The sequence below is a fragment of the Tachyglossus aculeatus genome, chromosome 19, assembly GCF_015852505.1.
Source record: "Tachyglossus aculeatus isolate mTacAcu1 chromosome 19, mTacAcu1.pri, whole genome shotgun sequence".
NCBI lineage: Eukaryota > Metazoa > Chordata > Mammalia > Monotremata > Tachyglossidae > Tachyglossus > Tachyglossus aculeatus.
Genome location: NC_052084.1, coordinates 1,053,428 through 1,074,766, shown reverse-complemented (window position 1 = coordinate 1,074,766; position 21,339 = coordinate 1,053,428). Strand labels below are relative to the sequence as shown.

The 21,339-nt window shown below is 51.2% G+C and overlaps 1 protein-coding gene across 1 annotated transcript; it reads left to right on the top strand.

The window, feature by feature from the left end:
• Window positions 1–7,521: 7,521 nt before the first annotated feature.
• Window positions 7,522–20,900, top strand: IRF2BP2 (interferon regulatory factor 2 binding protein 2). The gene is made up of 2 exons (XM_038761181.1): window positions 7,522–8,309; window positions 19,957–20,900. Exons 1-2 carry the CDS (start codon window positions 7,559–7,561, stop codon window positions 20,445–20,447), a joined length of 1,242 nt encoding a protein of 413 aa, XP_038617109.1. The 5' UTR covers window positions 7,522–7,558; the 3' UTR covers window positions 20,448–20,900.
• Window positions 20,901–21,339: the final 439 nt, after the last annotated feature.

Here is a 21,339-nt window from a genome sequence, read left to right as displayed (position 1 = left end):
ATTGAGCGCTTACTGTGTGCAGAGCACTGGACTAAGCGCTTGGGAGGTCCAAGTTGGCAACATCTAGAGACAGTCCCTACCCAACAGTGGGCTCACAGTCTAAAAGGGGGAGACAGGGAACAAAACCAAACATACTAACAAAATAAAATAAATAGAATAGATATGTACAAGTAAAATAAATAAATAAATTCGAGCGACCTGCCATTTGCAGAGAGCAACAGCAAGACGGACGTCAGCCAGGTCCTTCCCCCCCATCTCAGGATCATTTTTCTACAAAACGTTCAGGCCATGTTTCTCTTAATTATACATCTATAATTCTGTTTATCTATTTTGATGCTACTGATGCCTGTCTACTTGTTTTGTTTTGTTGTCCGTCTCCCCCTTCTAGGCTGTGAGCCCGTTGTTGGGTAGGGATTGTCTCTATCTGTTGCTGAATTGTCCTTCCCAAGCGCTCAGTCCAGTGCTCTGCACACAGTAAGCGCTCAATAAATACAATTGAATGAATGAATGAATCTTTGCCGTCGCCCTCCCACCACCACCTGCCAATCCGGGCGGCGGAAAAATAATATAATTATCACCCTGTTCGGCTTTCTCCTCTTCCCACGCTTAACCAGTCTTCTAGACTGTGAGCCCGCTGTCCGGGAGGGACCGTCTCTATATGTTGCCATCTTGGACTTCCCGAGCGCTTAGTCCAGTGCTCTGCACACAGTAAGCGCTCAATAAGTAAGATTGATTGATTGATTGACCAGCTGATCACTCTGTAACCTCCCCAGTGCTTAGAACAGTGCTTTGCACATAGTAAGCGCTTAATAAATGCCATCATTACTATTATTATTCATTCATTCATTCAGTCGTATTTATTGAGCGCTTACAGTGTGCAGAGCACTGGACTAAGCGCTTGGGAAGTCCAAGTTGGCAACATCTAGAGACGGTCCCTACCCGACAGTGGGCTCACAGTCTAGAAGGGGGAGAGGGACGACAAAACAAAACATGTGGACAGGTGTCAAGTCGTTACAACAAATAGAATTAAAGCTAGGTGCTTATTATTATGGAGAGGGGGAGGACTGTGAACCCGCCGCTGTTGGGTAGGGGCCGTCTCTAGATGTTGCCAAATTGGACTTCCCAAGCGCTTAGTGCTCCGCACACAGTAAGCTCTCAATGGGTTCAAATCCTGACTCCGCCAATTGTCAGCTGGGTGACTTTGGGCAAGTCGCTTAACTTCTCTCTGCCTGAGTTCCCTCATCTGTAAAATGGGGATTAAGACTGTGAGCCCCCACCGTGGGACAACCTGATCACCTTGTAACCTCCCTGGCGCTTAGAACAGTGCTTTGTACATAGTAAGCGCTTAATAAATGCCATTATTATTATTATTACTGAGAGCTCACCTCCTCCAGAAGGCCTTCCCAGACTGAGCCCCCTCCTTCCTCTCCCCTTCCTTCCCCTCTCCACCCCCCCCGCCCTACCTCCTTCCCCTCCCCACAGCACCTGTATATATGTATATATTTTTGTACATATTTATTACTCTATTTTATTTGTACATATTTATTCTATTTTATTTTAATATGTTCTGTTTTGTTTTGTTTCTCTCCCTCTCACCCTCGTCCCCCTTTCCATCCCCCCCACCTTACCTCCTTCCCTTCCCCACAGCACCTGTATATATGGATATATGTTTCTACAGATTTATTACTCTATTTATTTATTCATTTTACTTGTACATATCTATTCTATTTATTTTATTTTGTTAGTATGTTTGGCTTTGTTCTCCGTCTCCCCCTTCTAGACCGTGAGCCCGCCGTTGGGTAGGGACCGTCTCTATATGGTGCCAACTTGGACTTCCCAAGCGCTTAGTCCAGTACTCTGCGCACAGTAAGCGCTCAGTAAATATGATTGATTGATTGATTGATTGTTTTGTCGTCTGTCTCCCCCTTCTAGACTGTGAGCCCCTTGTTGGGTAGGGACCGGCTCTAGATGTTGCCAACTTGGACTTCCCAAGCGCTTAGTCCAGGGCCCTGCACACAGTAAGCGCTCAATAAATATGATTGATTGATTGATTGATTGTTTTGTTGTCTGTCTCCCCCTTCTAGACTGCGAGCAGGCTGTTGGGTAGGGACTATCTCTAGATGTTGCCAACTTGGACTTCCCAAGCGCTTAGTCCAGGGCTCTGCACACAGTAAGCGCTCAATACATACGATTGAATGAAAAGTGCTTTGCAAGCGCTTAACAAATACCATCATCATCATCATCATACTAAGCGCTTAATAAATGCCATTATTATAAATACGATTGAATGAATAAATACGATTGAATGAATGAATGATTACTACTACAGCACGGTTTGCGCGCCTCGGCCCAAGGCCCCAGGCCGGAAGCAGCCGGAGGGCGGGGCCAAGGGACGTGGTCTGGCGTCGTGACGTCGCGACGTCGTGACGTCATGACGCCGCCTCGGAAACGTGCGTCGGGCCTAAGGAGGCCTCGGCTGCCAATTGCGTCGAGTCACGGCCTCGGCCGAGTCTGCGCACAACGCGGGCGGCCTGCCCCCCCCCCCCCCCCCAACTCCCGCCTTAACCGTCACAATCATAATTATAATAAGGACATGTGTTAATAATATAATCATAATGACATTGATGAAGCAATTACTCTGTGCAAAGCACTGTTCTAAGCGCTGGGGCGGTTACAAGGTGATGAGGTTGTCCCACTGGGGGCTCACAGTCTTAATCCCCATTTTCCAGATGAGGGAACTGAGGCCCAGAGAATAATAATAATAATAATAATAATAATGGCATTTATGAAGCGCTTACTATGTGCAAAGCACTGTTCTAAGCGCTGGGGTGGTTACAAAGTGATCGGGTTGTCCCATGGGGGGCTCACAGTCTTAATCCCCATTTTCCAGATGAGGGAACTGAGGCCCAGAGAATAATAATAATAATAATGACGGCATTTATGAAGCGCTTACTCTGTGCAAAGCACTGTTCTAAGCGCTGGGGCGGTTACAAAGTGATCGGGTTGTCCCACGGCGGGCTCAGAATCTTAAACCCCATTTTCCAGATGAGGGAACTGAGGCCCAGAGAATAATAATAATAGTAATAATGATGGCATTTATGAAGTGCTTACTCTGTGCAAAGCGCTGTTCTATGCATATTCACTATTCTATTTATTCTATTTTGTTAATATGTGTTGTTTTGTCGTCTGTCTCCCCCTTCTAGACTGTGAGCCCGCTGTTGGGTAGGGACCGTCTCTAGATGTTGCCGACTTGGACTTCCCAAGCGCTTAGTACAGTGCTCTGCACACAGTAAGCGCTCAATAAATACGATTGATTGATTGATTGATTGATATATGTTTGGATGGATTTATTACTCTATTTTACTTGTACATATCTATTCTATTTTATTTTGTTAATATGTTTTGTTTTGTTGTCTCTATATGTTGCCAACTTGTCCTTCCCAAGTGCTTAGTCCAGTGCTCTGCACACAGTAAGCGCTCAATAAATACGATTGATTGATTGATTGATATATGTTTGGATGGATTTATTACTCTATTTTACTTGTACATTTCTATTCTATTTATCTTATTTTGTTAATATGTTTTATTGTCTCTATATGTTGCCAACTTGTCCTTCCCAAGCGCTTAGTCCAGTGCTCTGCACACAGTAAGCGCTCAATAAATACAATTGATTGATTGATTGATTGATATATGTTTGGGTGGATTTATTACTCTATTTATTTTACTTGTACATATCTATTCTATTATTTATTTTATTTTGTTAATATGTTTTGTTTTGTTGTCTCTAGATGTTGCCAACTTGTCCTTCCCAAGTGCTTAGTCCAGTGCTCTGCACACAGTAAGTGCTCAATAAATACGATTGAATGAATGAATGCATGTATATATGTTTGTACATATTTATTACTCTATTTATTTTACTTGTACATATTTATTCTATTTATTTTATTTTGTTAATATGCTTTGCTGTTGTTGTCCGTCTCTCCCTTCTAGACCGTGAGCCCGCTGTTGGGTAGGGACCGTCTCTAGATGTTGCCGACTTGTCCTTCCCAAGCGCTTAGTCCAGTGCTCTGCACACAGGAAGCGCTCAGTAAATACGATTGAATGAATGAATGAATGAAAAGAGGGAGGACGGGGCTTGTACAAATGTACTATTCTATTTATTTTATTTTGTTAATATGTTTGGTTTGGTCGTGTGGCTCCCCCTTCTAGACTGGGAGCCCACTGTTGGGGAGGGACCAGCTCTAGATGTTGCCCACTTGGGCTTCCCAAGCGCTTAGTATGGTGCTCTGCACACTGTAAGCGCTCAGTAAATACGATTGAATGAATGAATGACCGTCTCTATATGTTACCAACTTGTCCTTCCCAAGCGCTTAGTCCAGTGCTGTGCACACAGGAAGCGCTCAATAAATATGATGGAATGAATGGATGAATGACCCTCTCTATATGTTGCCAACTTGTCCTTCCCAAGCGCTTAGTCCAGTGCTCTGCACACAGGAAGCGCTCAATAAATACAATGGAATGAATGAACGAAAGCGCTTGGTCCAGTGCTCTGCACACAGAAAGTGCTCCATAAATACGACTGAATGAATGAATGAAAGCGCTTAGTCCAGTGATCTGCACCCAGTCAGCGCTCCATAAATACAGTGGAGTGAATGAATGAATGAAAGCGCTTAGTCCAGTGCTCTGCACACAGTCAGCGCTCCATAAATACGATGGAATGAATGAATGAATGAAAGCGCTTAGTCCAGTGCTCTGCACCCGGGAAGCGCTCCAGAAATACGATTGAATGAATGAAAGAATGAAAGCGCTTAGTCCAGTGCTCTGCACACAGTCTGCGCTCCATAAATATGATGGAATGAATGAATGAAAGCGCTTAGTCCAGTGCCTGCCCCCAGAAAGCGCTCCATAAATACGATGGAGTGAATGAGTGAATGAAAGGGCCTAGTCCAGTGCTCTGCACACAGTCAGCGCTCAATAAATACGATGGAATGAATGAATGAATGAAAGCGCTTAGTCCAGTGCTGTGCACCCAGTCAGCGCTCCATAAATACGATGGAATGAAGGAAAGCGCTTAGTTCAGTGCTGTGCACACAGTCAGCACTCAATAAATACAATGGAGTGAATGAATGAACGAAAGTGCTTAGTCCAGTGCTCTGCACCCAGGAAGCGCTCCATAAATACGATGGAATGAATGAATGAATGAAAGCGCTTAGTCCAGTGCTCTGCACCCGGGAAGCGCTCCAGAAATACGATTGAATGAATGAATGAATGAAAGCGCCTAGTCCAGTGCTCTGCACCCAGAAAGCGCTCCATAAATATGATGGAATGAATGAATGAATGAATGAATGAATGAATGAATGAAAGCGCTTAGTCCAGTGCCTGCACCCAGAAAGCGCTCCATAAATACGATGGGATGACTGAGTGAATGAAAGGGCCTAGTCCAGTGCTCTGCACACAGTCAGCGCTCCATAAATACGATGGAATGAATGAACTCATTCATTCATTCATTCGTATTTATGGAGCGCTGACCACTGTACTAAGCGCTTGGGAAGTCCAAGTTGGCAACGTAGAGAGACGGTCCCCACCCCATGAAAGCGCTCAGTCCGGTGCCGTGCACCCGGGAAGCGCTCCGTAAATACGGTGGGATGAATGAATGAATGACTGAGGGACTGAGTGACTGAATGACTGAGTCCTGGTGGTGGTGGTGGTGGTGATGATGATGATGGTGGTGGTGATGACGACGGGGCTGGGGGGAGGGGTCCTGGGTGGGGCCCCAGTGCGCAGGCGCTGGGGAAGAATCGGGGCCGGAGGATTGGGCTGGTGGAGGAGGAAGAGGAGGAGGAGGAAGAGGAGGGGGAGCACCCGGAGGACCCCCAGGAGGAGGAGGGCCTGGGCCCCCCCACCCCGGGCCCGGACACCACCGGCACCTGGAGGAGGAGGAGGAGGAGGAGGAGCACCAGGAGGACCCCCCGGAGGAGGAGGAGGAGCACCAGGAGGACCGTCTGGAGGAGGAGGAGCACCAGGAGGACCGTCCGGAGGAGGAGGAGGAGGAGCACCAGGAGGACCGTCTGGAGGAGGAGGAGCAGCACCAGGAGGCCCCCCTCCCCGGAGGAGAAGGAGGAGGAGGAGCACCAGGAGGACCGTCCGGAGGAGCACCAGGAGGATTCCCCCCCGGAGGAGGACTGTAGCAGGAGGAGGAGCAGCACCAGGAGGCCCCCCCCGGAGGAGGAGGAGGAGGAGCACCAGGAGGGCCCCCACCCCCGGAGGAGGATTGTAGCAGGAGGCGCCCCCCCCCCATCGAGGAGGAGGAGCACCACCAGGAGGATTCCCCCCCCCCCCCCCCCGGAGGAGCAGCACCAGGAGACTCCCCCCGAGAAGGAGGAGCACCAGGAGGACCCCCCGGAGGAGGAGGAGGAGCACCAGGTGCCCCCCCCCCCCGGAGGAGGATTGTAGCAGGAGGCGGCCCCCCCCCCCCACGAGGAGGAGGAGCACCAGGAGGATTCCCCCCCGGAGGAGGACTGTAGCAGGAGGAGGCCCCCCCCCCCGGAGGAGGTAGAGCAGTAGGAGGCCCCCCCGGAGGAGGAGGAGGAGCAGTAGGAGGCCCCCCCCCCCGAGGAGGATTGTCCGGAGGAGCAGCACCAGGAGGATCCCTCCCGAGGAGGAGGAGCACCAGGAGGCCCTCCAGGAGGAGGAGGAGCACCAGGAGGAGGACTGTCCGGAGGAGCAGCACCAGGAGGACCCCCCCACCCCGAGGAGGAGGAGGAGGAGGAGGAGGAGGAGCAGCAGGAGGCCTCCCCTGAGAAGGGCTGTAGCAGGAGGAGGCCCCCCCCGGAGGAGGAGGAGCAGCAGCACCAGGAGGCCCCCCCCGGAGGAGGAGGAGGAGGAATACCAGGAGGAGGACTGTCTGGAGGAGCGGCACCAGGAGGCCCCCCCTGAGGAGGGCTGTAGCAGGAGGAGGCCCCCCCGGAGGAGGAGGAGGAGAAGCACCAGGAGGCCCCCCCGGAGGAGGAGGAGGAGGAATACCAGGAGGAGGACTGTCTGGAGGAGCGGCACCAGGAGGCCCCCCCTGAGGAGGGCTGTAGCAGGAGGAGACCCCCCCCCCCCCGAGGAGGAGGAGAAGCACCAGGAGGCCCCCCCGGAGGAGGAGGAGTAGCAGGAGGAGGACTGTCTGGAGGAGTGGCACCAGGAGGACACCCCCCCCCCCCCCAGGAGGACTGTAGCAGGAGGAGACCCCCCCCGAGGAGGAGGACTGTAGCACCAGGAGGCCCCCCCGGAGGAGGAGGAGCAGCAGGAGGGGGCCCCCCCAGAGGACTGTAACACCAGGAGGCCCTCCCGGAGGAGGAGGAGCAGCAAGAGGAGCCCCCCAGAAGGACTGTAGCACCAGGAGGCCCCCCCCGAGGAGGAGGAGCAGCAGGAGAGAACCCCCCCCCCCCCCCAAGAGGAGGACCAGCACCCGGAGGAGGACTGCAGCAGGAGGCCCCCCCGGAGGAGGAGCACCAGGAGGAGGAGGAGGAGGAGGAGGAGGCGGCCTCCTCCTCCTGGGTCGGCCGTGCGGGCCATGTCGTCGGCCCTGTCGCTGTCGCTGTCGGCGGGGGTGTCCCCGCCGTCGCCGTCCCCGCTGTCCCCGCTGTCGTCGCCGTCGCCGTCCCGCCGGCAGTCGTGCTACCTGTGCGACCTGCCCCGGATGCCGTGGGCCGTGGTCTGGGACTTCAGCGAGCCCGTCTGCCGCGGCTGCGTCAACTACGAGGGCGCCGACCGCGTGCAGCTGGTCATCGACGCCGCCCGCCAGCTCAAGAGGGGCCACGGCGGGGGCGGGGGCGGCCACCCCGGCGCCGGCGGCAGGACGCCCCCGCTCCCGCCGCACGACCGCCACCCGCGCCCCGGCGCCCTCCCGCTCCCCAACGGGTTCCCGCCCAAGGCGGAGGAGCCCCCGGACCCGCCGCGCCGCCCGCTCGGGCCCGCCTTGACGCCTCTGCTGAACGGCGCCGCCGCCGCCGGGCAGCCCTCCGGGATGGGCCGCGCCAACGAGCCGGCCGCCCACAGGGAGAAGGCCCCGCGCCGGAGCTCGCTGGACGGGCTCGGGGGCGTCGAGCCGGACGGAGGAGCAGCATGCGGCGGCGGCGGGAAGGCCCGATCCGAGCAGGACTGGCCCGGGAAGGCCAGGACGGTGCGGGACACTCTCCTGGCGCTCCACCATCACGCTCATCCCGGCCCCTTCGAGCCCAAGCCGAAGAAGGAGCCGGGCCTGGGTCCGCCCAGGGCTCTGCTGGCCTTCGAGGTCAACGGCGCCGCCCTCGCACCCAAGCCAGGTGAGCGCCCCGTCCCCGGGGGCCCGCTTACTGAGCGCCCACCTAACCCCGGCGCGCCCAGGCCGGCTTTCGCTTTCCAGAGACCCATCACGTCGATCAATCAATCAATCGTATTTATTGAGCGCTTACTGCGTGCAGAGCACTGGACGCAGTAAGCGCTCAATAAATACGATTGATGATGATGATGATGGACTGGTTTGGTTTTCTTCTCTGCCTCATCAGCATCATCATCAATTGTATTTATTGAGCGCTTACTGTGTGCAGAGCACGGGACCGGTTTGGTTTTGTCCTCTATCTCATCATCGTCATCAATCGTATTTATTGAGCACTTACTGTGTGCAGAGCACTGGACCGGTTTGGTTTTGTTCCCTGCCTCATCATCATCATCATCAATCATATTTATTGAGTGCTTACTGTGTGCAGAGCACTGGACCGGTTTGGTTTTGTTCTCTGCCTCATCATCATCATCAATCGTATTTATTGAGCGCTTACTGTGTGCAGAGCACTGGACCGGTTTGGTTTTCTTCCCTGCCTCATCATCATCATCATCAATCGTATTTATTGAGCGCTTACTATGTGCAGAGTACCGTACTAAGCGCTTGGGAAGTCCAAATTGGCAACATCTAGAGATGGTCCCTACCCAACAGTGGGTTCACAGTCTAAAAGGGGGAGACAGAGAACAAAACCAAACATACTAACAAGATAAAATAAATAGAATAGATAGGTACAAGTAAAATAAATAATAAATAAATAGAGTAATAAATCTGTACAAACATATATCCATATATCCAGGTGCTGTGGGGAAGGGAAGGAGGTAAGATGGGGGGATGGAGAGGGGGACGAGGGGGAGAGGAAGGAAGGGGCTCAGTCTGGGAAGGCCTCCTGGAGGAGGTGAGCTCTCAGCAGGGCCTTGAAGGGAAGTAGGGCCTTGACTGTGAGCCCACTGTTGGGTAGGGACTGTCTATGTTGCCAACTTGGACTTCCCGAGCGCTTAGTACAGTGCTCTGCACACAGGAAGCGCTCAATAAATACGATTGATGATGATGATGATGATGGACTAAGCGCTTGGGAAGTACAAGTGAGTGCCGGGGAAGTACGAAAATTCACTTCTCTGAGCCTCAGTTCCCTCATCTATTTATTTTATTTTGTTAGTATGTTTGGTTTTGTTCTCCGTCTCCCCCTTTTAGACTGTGAGCCGGCTGTTGGGGAGGGACTGTCTCTAGATGTTGCCAATTTGGACTTCCCAAGCGCTTAGTACAGTGCTCTGCACATAGTAAGCGCTCAATAAATTCGATTGATGATGATGATGCTGATTAAGACTGTGAACCCCACGTGGGCCAACCCGATCCCTTTGTACCCCCCCCCCGCCAGCGCTTAGAACAGTGCTTTGCACGTAGTTAGCGCTTAACAGATGCCAACGTTATTTCTGAGCCTCAGTTCCCTCATCTGGAAAATGGGGATTAAGACTGTGAACCCCACGTGGGACAACCCGATCCCTTTGGATCCCCCCCCCCCCAGCGCTTAGAACAGTGCTTTGCACGTAGTAAGCGCTTAACAGATGCCAACATTATTTCTGAGCCTCAGTTCCCTCATCTGGAAAATGGGGATTAAAACTGTGAACCCCACGTGGGACAACCCGATCCCCCCCCAGCGCTTAGAACAGTGCTTTGCATGTAGTAAGCGCTTAACAGATGCCAACATTATTATTATTATTATTATTATTATTATTATTATTATTATTATTATCAGACCCACAGGAGCCAACATTATTATTATTATGATTATTATCAGACCCACGGGATCCACCAGATGTACTTATTGAGCGCCGCGCGCTGGGGAAGAGGGCGGCTCGACGGCCCACAGCGGGCTGACAGTTGAGGCACCCACCACGGTCATTCGGTCGCACTTAGTGAGCGCTTCCTGCGTGCGGAGCACTGGACTGAGCGCTTAGTCGGATCTATTGAGCGTTCCTTGCATGTGGAGCACTGGATTGAGCGCTTGATCAAATCTGTCGAGCGTTTCTTGCGTGCGGAGCACCGGTCTGAGCGCTTGATAATAATATGATGGCATTTATTAAGCGCAATAACAATGATGGCATTTATTAAGCGCAATAATAATGATGGCATTTATTAAGCGCTTACTATGTGCAGAGCACCGGTCTGAGCGCTTGATAATAATATGATGGCGTTTATTAAGCGCAATAATAATGATGGCATTTATTAAGCGCTTACTATGTGCAGAGCACTGGACTGAGCGCTCGATCAAACCTATCGAGCAGTTCCTGCGTGCGGAGCACTGGACTGAGCACTTGGTCGGATCTATTGAGCGTTTCTTGCATGTGGAGCACTGGATTGAGCGCTTGATCAAATCTGTCGAGCGTTTCTTGCGTGCGGAGCACTGGTCTGAGCGCTTGATAATAATATGATGGCATTTATTAAGCGCAATAACAATGATGGCATTTATTAAGCGCAATAATAATGATGGCATTTATTAAGCGCTTACTATGTGCAGAGCACCGGTCTGAGCGCTTGATAATAATATGATGGCATTTATTAAGCGCAATAATAATGATGGCATTTATTAAGCGCTTCCTGCGTGCGGAGCACTGGACTGAGCGCTTGGTCGGATCTATTGAGCGTTTCTTGCATGTGGAGCACTGGATTGAGCGCTTGATCAAATCTGTTGAGCGTTTCTTGCGTGCGGAGCACTGGTCTGAGCGCTTGATAATAATATGATGGCATTTATTAAGCGCAATAATAATGATGGCATTTATTAAGCGCTTACTATGTGCAGAGCACCGGTCTGAGCGCTTGATAATAATCTGATGGCATTTATTAAGCGCAATAATAATGATGGCATTTATTAAGCGCTTACTATGTGCAGAGCACCGGTCTGAGCGCTTGATAATAATCTGATGGCATTTATTAAGCGCAATAATAATGATGGCATTTATTAAGCGCTTACTATGTGCAGAGCACTGGACTGAGCGCTTGATCATATCTAGCGAGCGCTTCCTGCGTGCGGAGCACTGGACTGAGCACTCGATCAAACCTATCGAGCACTTCCTGCGTGCGGAGCACTGGATTGAGCGCCCGATCATATCTATTGAGCGTTTCTTGCATGCGGAGCACTGGATTGAGCGCTTGATCAAATTTGTCGAGCGTTTCTTGCATGCGGAGCACCGGTCTGAGCGCTTGATAATAATGATAATGATGGCATTTATTAAGCGCAATAATAATGATGGCATTTATTAAGCGCTATGTGCAGAGCACTGGACTGAGCACTTGATCAAATCCATTGAGCGTTTCTTGCATGCAGAGCACTGGTCTGAGCGCTTGACAATAATAATAATGATGGCATTTATTAAGCGCAATAATAATGATGGCATTTATTAAGCACTTACTATGTGCAGAGCACTGACTGAGCGCTTGATCCTATCTATCAAGCGCTTCCTGGGTGCGGAGCAGTGGATTGAGCGCTTGATCAAATCTATTGCGCGTTTCTTGCATGCAGAGCACTGGTCTGAGCGCTTGATAATAATAATAATGATGGCATTTATTAAGTGCAATAATAATGACGGCATTTATTAAGCGCTTACTATGTGCAGAGCACTGGATTGAGCGCTTGATCAAATCTATTGAGCGTTTCTTGCATGTGGAGCACTGGATTGAGCGCTTGATCAAATCTATCAAGCGTTTTTTGCGTGCGGAGCACTGGTCTGAGCGCTTGATAATAATAATAATGATGGCATTTATTAAGCACAATGATAATGATGGCATTTATTAAGCACAATGATAATGATGGCATTTATTGTGTTTACTATGTGCAGAGCACTGGATTGAGCGCTTGATCAAATCTATTGAGCGTTCCTTGCATGTGGAGCACTGGATTGAGCGCTTGATCAAATCTATCGAGCGTTTCTTGCGTTCAGAGCACTGGTCTGAGCACTTAATAATAATGATGATGGCATTTATTAGGCGCAATAATAATGACGGCATTTATTAAGCGCTTACTATGTGCAGAGCACTGGACTGAGCGCTTGATCAAATCTGTGGAGCGCTTCCTGCATGCGGAGCACTGGATTGAGTGCTTGATCGAATCTATCGAGCGTTTCTTGCGTGCGGAGCACTGGTCTGAGCGCTTGATAATAATAATAATGATGGCATTTATTAAGCGCAATAATAATGATGGCATTTATTAAGCGCTTACTATGTGCAGAGCACTGGATTGAGCGCTTGATCAAATCTATTGAGCGTTTCTTGCATGTGGAGCACTGGATTGAGCGCTTGATCCTATCTATCGAGCGTTTCCTGCGTGCAGAGCACTGGTCTGAGCGTTCGATCCTATCTATCAAGCGTTTCCTGCTTGCCGAGCACTGGTCTGAGCGCCTGATCATATCTATTGAGCGTTTCCTGCGTGCAGAGCACTGGACTGAGCGCGTGATTGTATCTATGAGCATTTCTTGCGTGCAGAGCACTCTATCGAGCGTTTCCTGCATGCAGAGCACTGGACCGAGCGCTTGATCCTATCTATTGAGCGTTTCCTCCGTGCAGAGCACTAGTCTGAGCGCTTGATCGTATCTATCGAGCGTTTCCTGCGTGCAGAGCACTGGTTTGAGCGTTTGATCCTATCTATTGAGCGTTTCATGCATGCAGAGCACTGGTCTGAGCTCTCGATCCTGTCTATCGAGCGTTTCCTGCGTGCAGAGCACTGGACTGAGCGCGTGATCGTATCTATGAGCATTTCTTGCGTGCAGAGCACTCTGTCGAGCGTTTCATGCATGCAGAGCACTGGTCTGAGCGCTTGATCCTATCTATTGAGCGTTTCTTGCGTGCAGAGCACTGGTCTGAGCGCTTGATCCTATCTATGAGCATTTCTTGCTTGCAGAGCACTGGACTGTGAGCGCTTGATCATATCTGTGAGCGTTTCCTGCATGCAGAGCACTGGTCTGAGCTCTTGATCCTATCTATCGAGCGTTTCCTGCGTGCAGAGCACTGGTCTGAGCGCTTGATCATATCTATGGAGCGTTTCCTGCGTGCAGAGCGCTGGACTGAGCGCTTGATCCTATCTGTGAGCGTTTCATGCATGCAGAGCACTGGACTGAGCGTTTGATCGTATCTATTGAGCGTTTCCTGCGTGCAGAGCACAGGTCTGAGCGCTTGATCCTATCTATTGAGCGTTTCCTGCGTGCAGAGCACTGGTCTGAGCGTTTGATCCTATGTATTGAGTGTTTCTTGCGGGCAGGGCACTGGTCTGAGCGTTTGATCCTATCTGTGAGCGTTTCATGCGTGCAGAGCACTGGTCTGAGCGCTTGATCCTATCTATTGAGCGTTTCCTGCGTGCAGAGCACTGGTCTGAGCGCTTGATCGTATCTATCGAGCGTTTCCTGCGTGCAGAGCCCTGGTCTGAGCGTTTGATCCTATCTATTGAGCGTTTCCTGCGTGCAGAGCCCTGGTCTGAGCGTTTGATCCTATCTATTGAGCGTTTCATGCGTGCAGAGCACTGGACTGAGCGCTTGATCCTATCTATTGAGCGTTTCTTGCGTGCAGAGCACCGGTCTGAGCACTTGATCCTATCTATGAGCGTTTCCTCCGTGCAGAGCACTGGTCTGAGCGCTTGATCATATCTAGCGAGCATTTCATGCATGCAGAGCACTAGTCTGAGCGCTTGATCCTATCTATTGAGCGTTTCCTGCGTGCAGAGCACTGGTCTGAGCGCTTGATCCTATCTATTGAGCGTTTCCTGCGTGCAGAGCACTGGTCTGAGCGTTTGATCCTATGTATTGAGTGTTTCTTGCGGGCAGGGCACTGGTCTGAGCATTTGATCCTATCTGTGAGCGTTTCATGCATGCAGAGCACTGGTGTGAGAGCTTGATCCTATCTATTGAGCGTTTCCTGCGTGCAGAGCACTGGTCTGAGCGTTTGATCGTATCTATTGAGCGTTTCCTGCATGCAGAGCACTGGTCTGAGCGCTTGATCGTATCTATTGAGCATTTCCTGCGTGCAGAGCACTAGTCTGAGCGCTTGATCGTATCTATCGAGCGTTTCCTGCGTGCAGAGCACTGGTTTGAGCGTTTGATCCTATCTATTGAGCGTTTCATGCATGCAGAGCATTGGTCTGAGCGTTTGATCCTATCTATTGAGCGTTTCATGCATGCAGAGCATTGGTCTGAGCGTTTAATCCTATCTATCGAGCGTTTCCTGCGTGCAGAGCACTGGTCTGAGCGTTTGATCCTATCTGTCGAGCGTTTCCTCCATGCAGAGCCCTGGTCTGAGCGCTTGATCCTATCTATTGAGCGTTTCCTGCGTGCAGAGCACTGGTCTGAGCGCTTGATCCTATCTATTGAGCGTTTCCTGCGTGCAGAGCACTGGTCTGAGCGTTTGATCCTATGTATTGAGTGTTTCTTGCGGGCAGGGCACTGGTCTGAGCGTTTGATCCTATCTGTGAGCGTTTCATGCATGCAGAGCACTGGTCTGAGAGCTTGATCCTATCTATTGAGCGTTTCCTGCGTGCAGAGCACTGGTCTGAGCGCCTGATCCTATCTACTGAGCGTCCTGTGCCGCACCCCGCCGAAAAACAAGAAAACTTCCCTGTCGAGCACGACGAGGGGTTGAGTCACCCCAGGGCCGAAACACCGACGCCAGGGTTTTCCTCGGGAGGAGAAGGAGGAGGCGACGAGCCTGGGAAAAAAACCCCGAAAATGGGCCCCCTCGGATGGGTCCCCGGAAAAGCGCTTAGTACAGTGCCAAGCGCTTAGTCCAGTGCTCTGCACACAGTCAGCGCTCAATAAATACGATTGATTGATTGATTTTTGTCACTGGCCCCCGGCCCAAAACGCCGGCCATCGCGCGCACGCGTGGCTCAGTGGGAAGAGCCCGGGCTTTGGAGTCAGTGGGCGTGGGTTCGAATCCCGGCTCCGCCCGTTGTCAGCTGGGTGACCTTGGGCAAGTCACTTAATAATAATAATAACGATGGCATTTATTAAGCGCTTACTATGTGCAAAGCACCGTTCTAAGCGCTGGGGGGATACAAGGCGATGAGGTGGTCCCACGGGGGGCTCCCAGTCTTCATCCCCGTTTTCCAGATGAGGGAACTGAGGCCCAGAGAAGTGAAGTGACTTGCCCCAAGTCACCCAGCTGACAAGTGGCAGAGCCGGGATTTGAACCCGGGACCTCTGACTCCAAAGCCTGGGCTCTTTCCCACTGAGCCACGCTGCTTCTCACTTCACTTCTCTGGGCCTCAGCTACCTCATCTGGAAAATGGGGGTTGACTGGGAGCCCCACCTGATCGCCTTGTATCTCCCCCAGTGCTTAGAACGGTGCTATGCACATAGTAAGCGCTTAATAAATGCCATTATTATTATTATTATTATTATTATTATTATTATTATTATTATTATAATTATCCCACACGGAGCAACGCACGCACACCAAATCCGTCAAGGGCCACCGCCACGGCGGGCGGGCGGGTTTTGGAAAACGCGGGTCAGCTCCCCGGGCGGCCTCGGCGCATCCTCAGGATATATATATATATATCCTGTATATATGTATTTATTATATATATATGTATTTACTCTATTTATTTTACTTGTTCGTATCTATTCCATGTATTTTATTTTGTGAATACGTTTTGTTTTGTCGTCCGTCTCCCCCTTTTAGACTGTGAGCCCGCCGTTGGGGAGGGACCGTCTCCAGATGTTGCCAGCTTGGACTTCCCAAGCGCTTAGTCCAGTGCTCTGCACATAGTAAGCGCTCAATAAATGCGATTGATTGATTGATTGGACTAAGCGTGTATTGAGCGCTTAGTGTGTGCAGAGCACTGGACTAAGCGTGTATTGAGCGCTTACTGTGTGCAGAGCGCCGTACTAAGCGTTTATTGAGCGCTTACTGTGTGCAGAGCGCCGGACTAAGCGTTTATTGAGCACTTACTGTGTGCAGAGCACCGGACTAAGCGTTTATTGAGCGCTTACTGTGTGCAGAGCGCCGTACTAAGTGTTTATTGAGTGTTTAATGTGTGCAGAGCACTGGACTAAGTGTGTATTGAGCGCTTACGGTGTGCAGAGCGCCGTACTAAGCATTTATTGAGCGCTTACTGTGTGCAGAGCGCCGTACTAAGCATTTATTGAGCGCTTACTGTGTGCAGAGCGCCGTACTAAGCGTTTATTGAGCGCTTACTGTGTGCAGAGCGCTGGACTAAGCGTGTATTGAGCGCTTACTGTGTGCAGAGCGCTGGACTAAGTGTTTATTGAGCGCTTACTGTGTGCAGAGCGCCAGACTAAGCGTGTATTGAGCGCTTACTGTGTGCAGAGCGCCGGACTAAGTGTGTATTGAGCGCTTACTGTGTGCAGAGTGCCGTACAATCAATCAATCAATCAATTGTATTTATTGAGCGCTTACTATGTGCAGAGCACTGTACTAAGCGCTTGGGAAGTACAAATTGGCAACACATAGAGACAGTCCCTACCCAACAGTGGGCTCACAGTCTAAAAGACTGTACTAAGTACTGTACACAGTACTAAGCATTTATTGAGCGCTTAATGTGTGCAGAGCACTGGACTAAGTGTGTATTGAGCGCTTACGGTGTGCAGAGCACCGTACTAAGCGTTTATTGAGCGCTTAATGTGTGCAGAGCGCTGGACTAAGTGTGTATTGAGTGCTTACTGTGTGCAGAGCACTGGACTAAGTGTTTATTGAGCACTTACTGTGTGCAGAGCGCCGTACTAAGCGTTTATTGAGCGCTTCCTGTGTGCAGAGCGCCGTACTAAGCGTTTATTGAGCGCTTCCTGTGTGCAGAGCGCCGTACTAAGCGTTTATTGAGCGCTTACTGTATGCAGAGCGCCGTACTAAGCGTTTATTGAGCGCTTACTGTGTGCAGAGTGCCGTACTAAGCGTTTATTGAGCGCTTACTGTGTGCAGAGCGCTGGACTAAGTGTGTATTGAGTGCTTACTGTGTGCAGAGCACCGGACTGAGCGTTTATTGAGCGCTTACTGTGTGCAGAGCGCCGTACTAAGTGTTTGAGCGCTTACCATGTGCAGAGCGCCGTACTAAGTGTTTATTGAGTGCTTAATGTGTGCAGAGCACTGGACTAAGTGTGTATTGAGCGCTTACGGTGTGCAGAGCACCGGACTAAGCGTTTATTGAGCGCTTACTGTGTGCAGAACGCTGGACTAAGTGTGTATTGAGTGCTTACTGTGTGCAGAGCACTGGACTAAGTGTGTATTGAGTGCTTGCGGTGTGCAGAGGACTGGACTAAGCGTGTATTGAGTGCTTACTGTGTGCAGAGCACTGGACTAAGTGTTTATTGAGCGCTTAATGTTTGCAGAGCACTGGACTAAGTATGTATTGAGTGCTTACAGTGTGCAGAGCACTGGACTAAGCGTGTACTGAGTGCTTACTGTGTGCAGAGCACCGGACTAAGCGTGTATTGAGCGCTTACGGTGTGCCGAGCGCCGTACTAAGCATTTATTGAGCGCTTACTGTGTGCAGAGCGCCGTACTAAGCGTTTGAGCGCTTACTGTGTGCAGAGCGCCGTACTATCAATCAATCAATCAATCGTATTTATTGAGCGCTTACTATGTGCAGAGCACTGTACTAAGCGCTTGGGAAGTCCAAATGGGCAACACAGAGAGACAGTCCCTACCCACCAGTGGGCTCACAGTCTAAAAGGGGGAGACAGAGAACAGAACCAAACACACCAACAAAATAAAATAAACAGGATAGAAATGCACAAGCAAAATAAATAAATAAATAAATAAACAGAGTAACAAATATGTACTTAAGCATCTTTACGCACACTGCTTAATGTGTGCAGAGCACTGGACTAAGCGTGTACTGAGCGCTTACGGTGTGCAGAGCGCCGGACTGAGCGTGTATTGAGCGCTTACTGTGTGCAGAGCGCCGTACTAAGCGTTTGAGCGCTTACTGTGTGCAGAGTGCCGTACTATCAATCAATCAATCAATCGTATTTATTGAGCGCTTACTATGTGCAGAGCACTGTACTAAGCGCTTGGGAAGTCCAAATTGGCAACACAGAGAGACAGTCCCTACCCAACAGTGGGCTCACAGTCTAAAAGACTGTACTAAGTACTGTACACAGTACTAAGCATTTATTGAGCACTTAATGTGTGCAGAGCACCGGACTAAGTGTGTACTGAGCGCTTACGGTGTGCAGAGCGCCGGACTGAGCGTGTATTGAGCGCTTACTGTGTGCAGAGCGCCGTACTAAGCATTTATTGAGCGCTTAATGTGTGCAGAGCACTGGACTGAGCATTTATTGAGCGCTTAATGTGTGCAGAGCACTGGACTAAGTGTGTATTGTGCGCTTATGGTGTGCAGAGCACCAGACTAAGCGTGTATTGAGCGCTTACTGTGTGCAGAGCACCGTACTAAGCGTTTATTGAGTGCTTACTGTGTGCAGAGCGCCGTACTAAGCGTTTATTGAGCGCTTAATGTGTGCAGAGCGCCGGACTAAGTGTGTATTGAGCGCTTAATGTTTGCAGAGCACTGGACTAAGTATGTATTGAGTGCTTACGGTGTGCAGAGCACTGGACTAAGTGTGTATTGAGTGCTTACTGTGTGCAGAGCACTGGACTAAGCGTTTATTGAGCGCTTACTGTGTGCAGAGCACTGGACTAAGTGTGTATTGAGCGCTTACGGTGTGCAGAGCACCGGACTAAGCGTGTATTGAGCGCTTACTGTGTGCAGAGCGCCGTACTAAGCGTTTGAGTGCTTACCCTGTATATATGTATATATGGTTGTACATATTTATTACTCTATTTATTTATTTATTTTACTTGTACATTTCTATCCTACTTATTTTATTTTGTTGGTATGTTTGGTTCTGTTCTCTGTCTCCCCCTTTTAGACTGTGAGCCCACTGTTGGGTAGGGACTGTCTCTATGTGATCAATCAATCAATCAATCAATCGTATTTATTGAGCGCTTACTATGTGCAGAGCACTGTACTAAGCGCTTGGGAAGTACAAATTGGCATCACATAGAGACAGTCCCTACCCAACAGTGGGCTCACAGTCTAAAAGGGGGAGACAGAGAACAGAACCAAACATACCAACAAAATAAAATAAGTAGGATAGAAATGTACAAGTAAAATAAATAAATAAATAGATAAATAGAGTAATAAATATGTACAACCATATATACATATATACAGGTGCTGTGGGGAAGGGAAGGAGGTAAGACGGGAGGATGGAGAGGGGGACGAGGGGGAGAGGAAAGAAGGGGCTCAGTCTGGGAAGGCCTCCTGGAGGAGGTGAGCTCTCAGCAGGGCCTTGAAGGGAGGAAGAGAGCTAGCTTGGCGGATGATGCCAATTTGTACTTCCCAAGCGCTTAGTACAGTGCTCTGCACATAGTAAGCGCTCAATAAATACGATTGATTGATTGATTGATTACCGTGTGCAGAGCGCCGTACTAAGCGTTTATTGAGTGCTTACTGTGTGCAGAGCACCGGACTAAGTGTGTATTGAGCGCTTACGGCGTGCAGAGCGCCGGACTGAGCGTGTATTGAGCGCTTACGGTGTGCAGAGCGCCGTCCTAAGCGCTCGGGAAGTCCAGGTTTGTCGCGTCTAATCGCTGTGTGTACTAACGACGATGACGTCGTGTCCCCCCACCCCGCCTTGTCGCCCCTCCAGTTCCCCGCCCGGCCCGGAAGAGGAAGGCGTCCCCGGAGCCGGAGGGGGAGGCCGGCCCCCCGAAGCTGAACCCCGCCGCGCACCGGACCCCGCCGCCCGCCGCCGCGGGCCCGGACGGCCCGTCCCCCATGGCGGCCCTCATCCTGGCGGCGGACCACGCGGGGGGCCCCAAGGACGGCGGCCCGAGGAGGCCGGGGGAGCCGGCCCACCCCGCCGCCGCCGCCGCCGCCGCGGCCCTGTGCTGCACGCTGTGCCGCGAGCGGCTGGAGGACACCCACTTCGTGCAGTGCCCCTCCGTCCCCTCGCACAAGTTCTGCTTCCCCTGCTCCAGGCAGAGCATCAAGCAGCAGGGCGCCGGCGGCGAGGTGTACTGCCCCAGCGGCGACAAGTGCCCCCTGGTCGGCTCCAGCGTCCCCTGGGCCTTCATGCAGGGCGAAATCGCCACCATCCTCGCCGGGGACGTCAAAGTGAAAAAGGAGAGGGACCCCTGACTCTCCCCCCACCCCCTTAAAAAAAGCCCCCCTCGTCACCCTCAACCACGACCGCTTCCGTCCCCGGCGATCGCTCTCCCCCGTCCCGCCGCGTATATGCGTGCGTGCGTGCGTATACATATCTATCCAAGAAAAGGGAAACACAGACTTCATAAACACGGCTGCCTAATTTCGAGTTTGGAGGCTGGGGGGAACACGTTGTGCGTCCGCTTTTTTTACTTGGGGGGAATACCCTGCGTTTCCGGTTCTTTCTTTGGGAGTACCTTGTGTTTCTGGCTCTTCCGCGGGGGGACGCGGCGAAAAGGTGTGTACTTCTCATAAAGGCACCCCCCTCTTCGGTTCACGTTGTCGAGCGGGTCGCCGTCGGGCTTTTAGTTCCCCGGCGACGGGTCCGCGGAGGCCGTCGGTCAATCAGTCGATCGTATTTATTGAGCGCTTCCTATGTGCAGAGCACTGGACTAAGCGCTTGGGAAGTACAAATCGGCATCACATAGAGACAGTCCCTACCCAACGGTGGGCTCACGGTCTAAAAGATAAATAATCGTGATGGCATTTGTGAAGCGCTTACTACGTGCAGAGCGCTGTTCTAAGCGCTGGCGGGGGGGGATACAGGGTGATCGAGTTGTCCCACGTGGGGCTCACGGCCTTAATCCCCATTTTACAGATGAGATAACTGAGGCTCAGAGAAGTTAAGTGACTTGCCCAAGGTCACACAGCAGACACGTGGCGGAGTCGGGATTTGAACCCATGACCTCTGACTCCAAAGCCCGGGCTCTTTCCACTGAGCCACGCTGCTTATCGCCGTCGACTTGCGCCGCCTTTCGGCGGGGGAGGTTGGTTTCGGGGGCGCCCGGCGAACCCGCTCCCGGCCGTACTCGGACGCGCTTGTTTC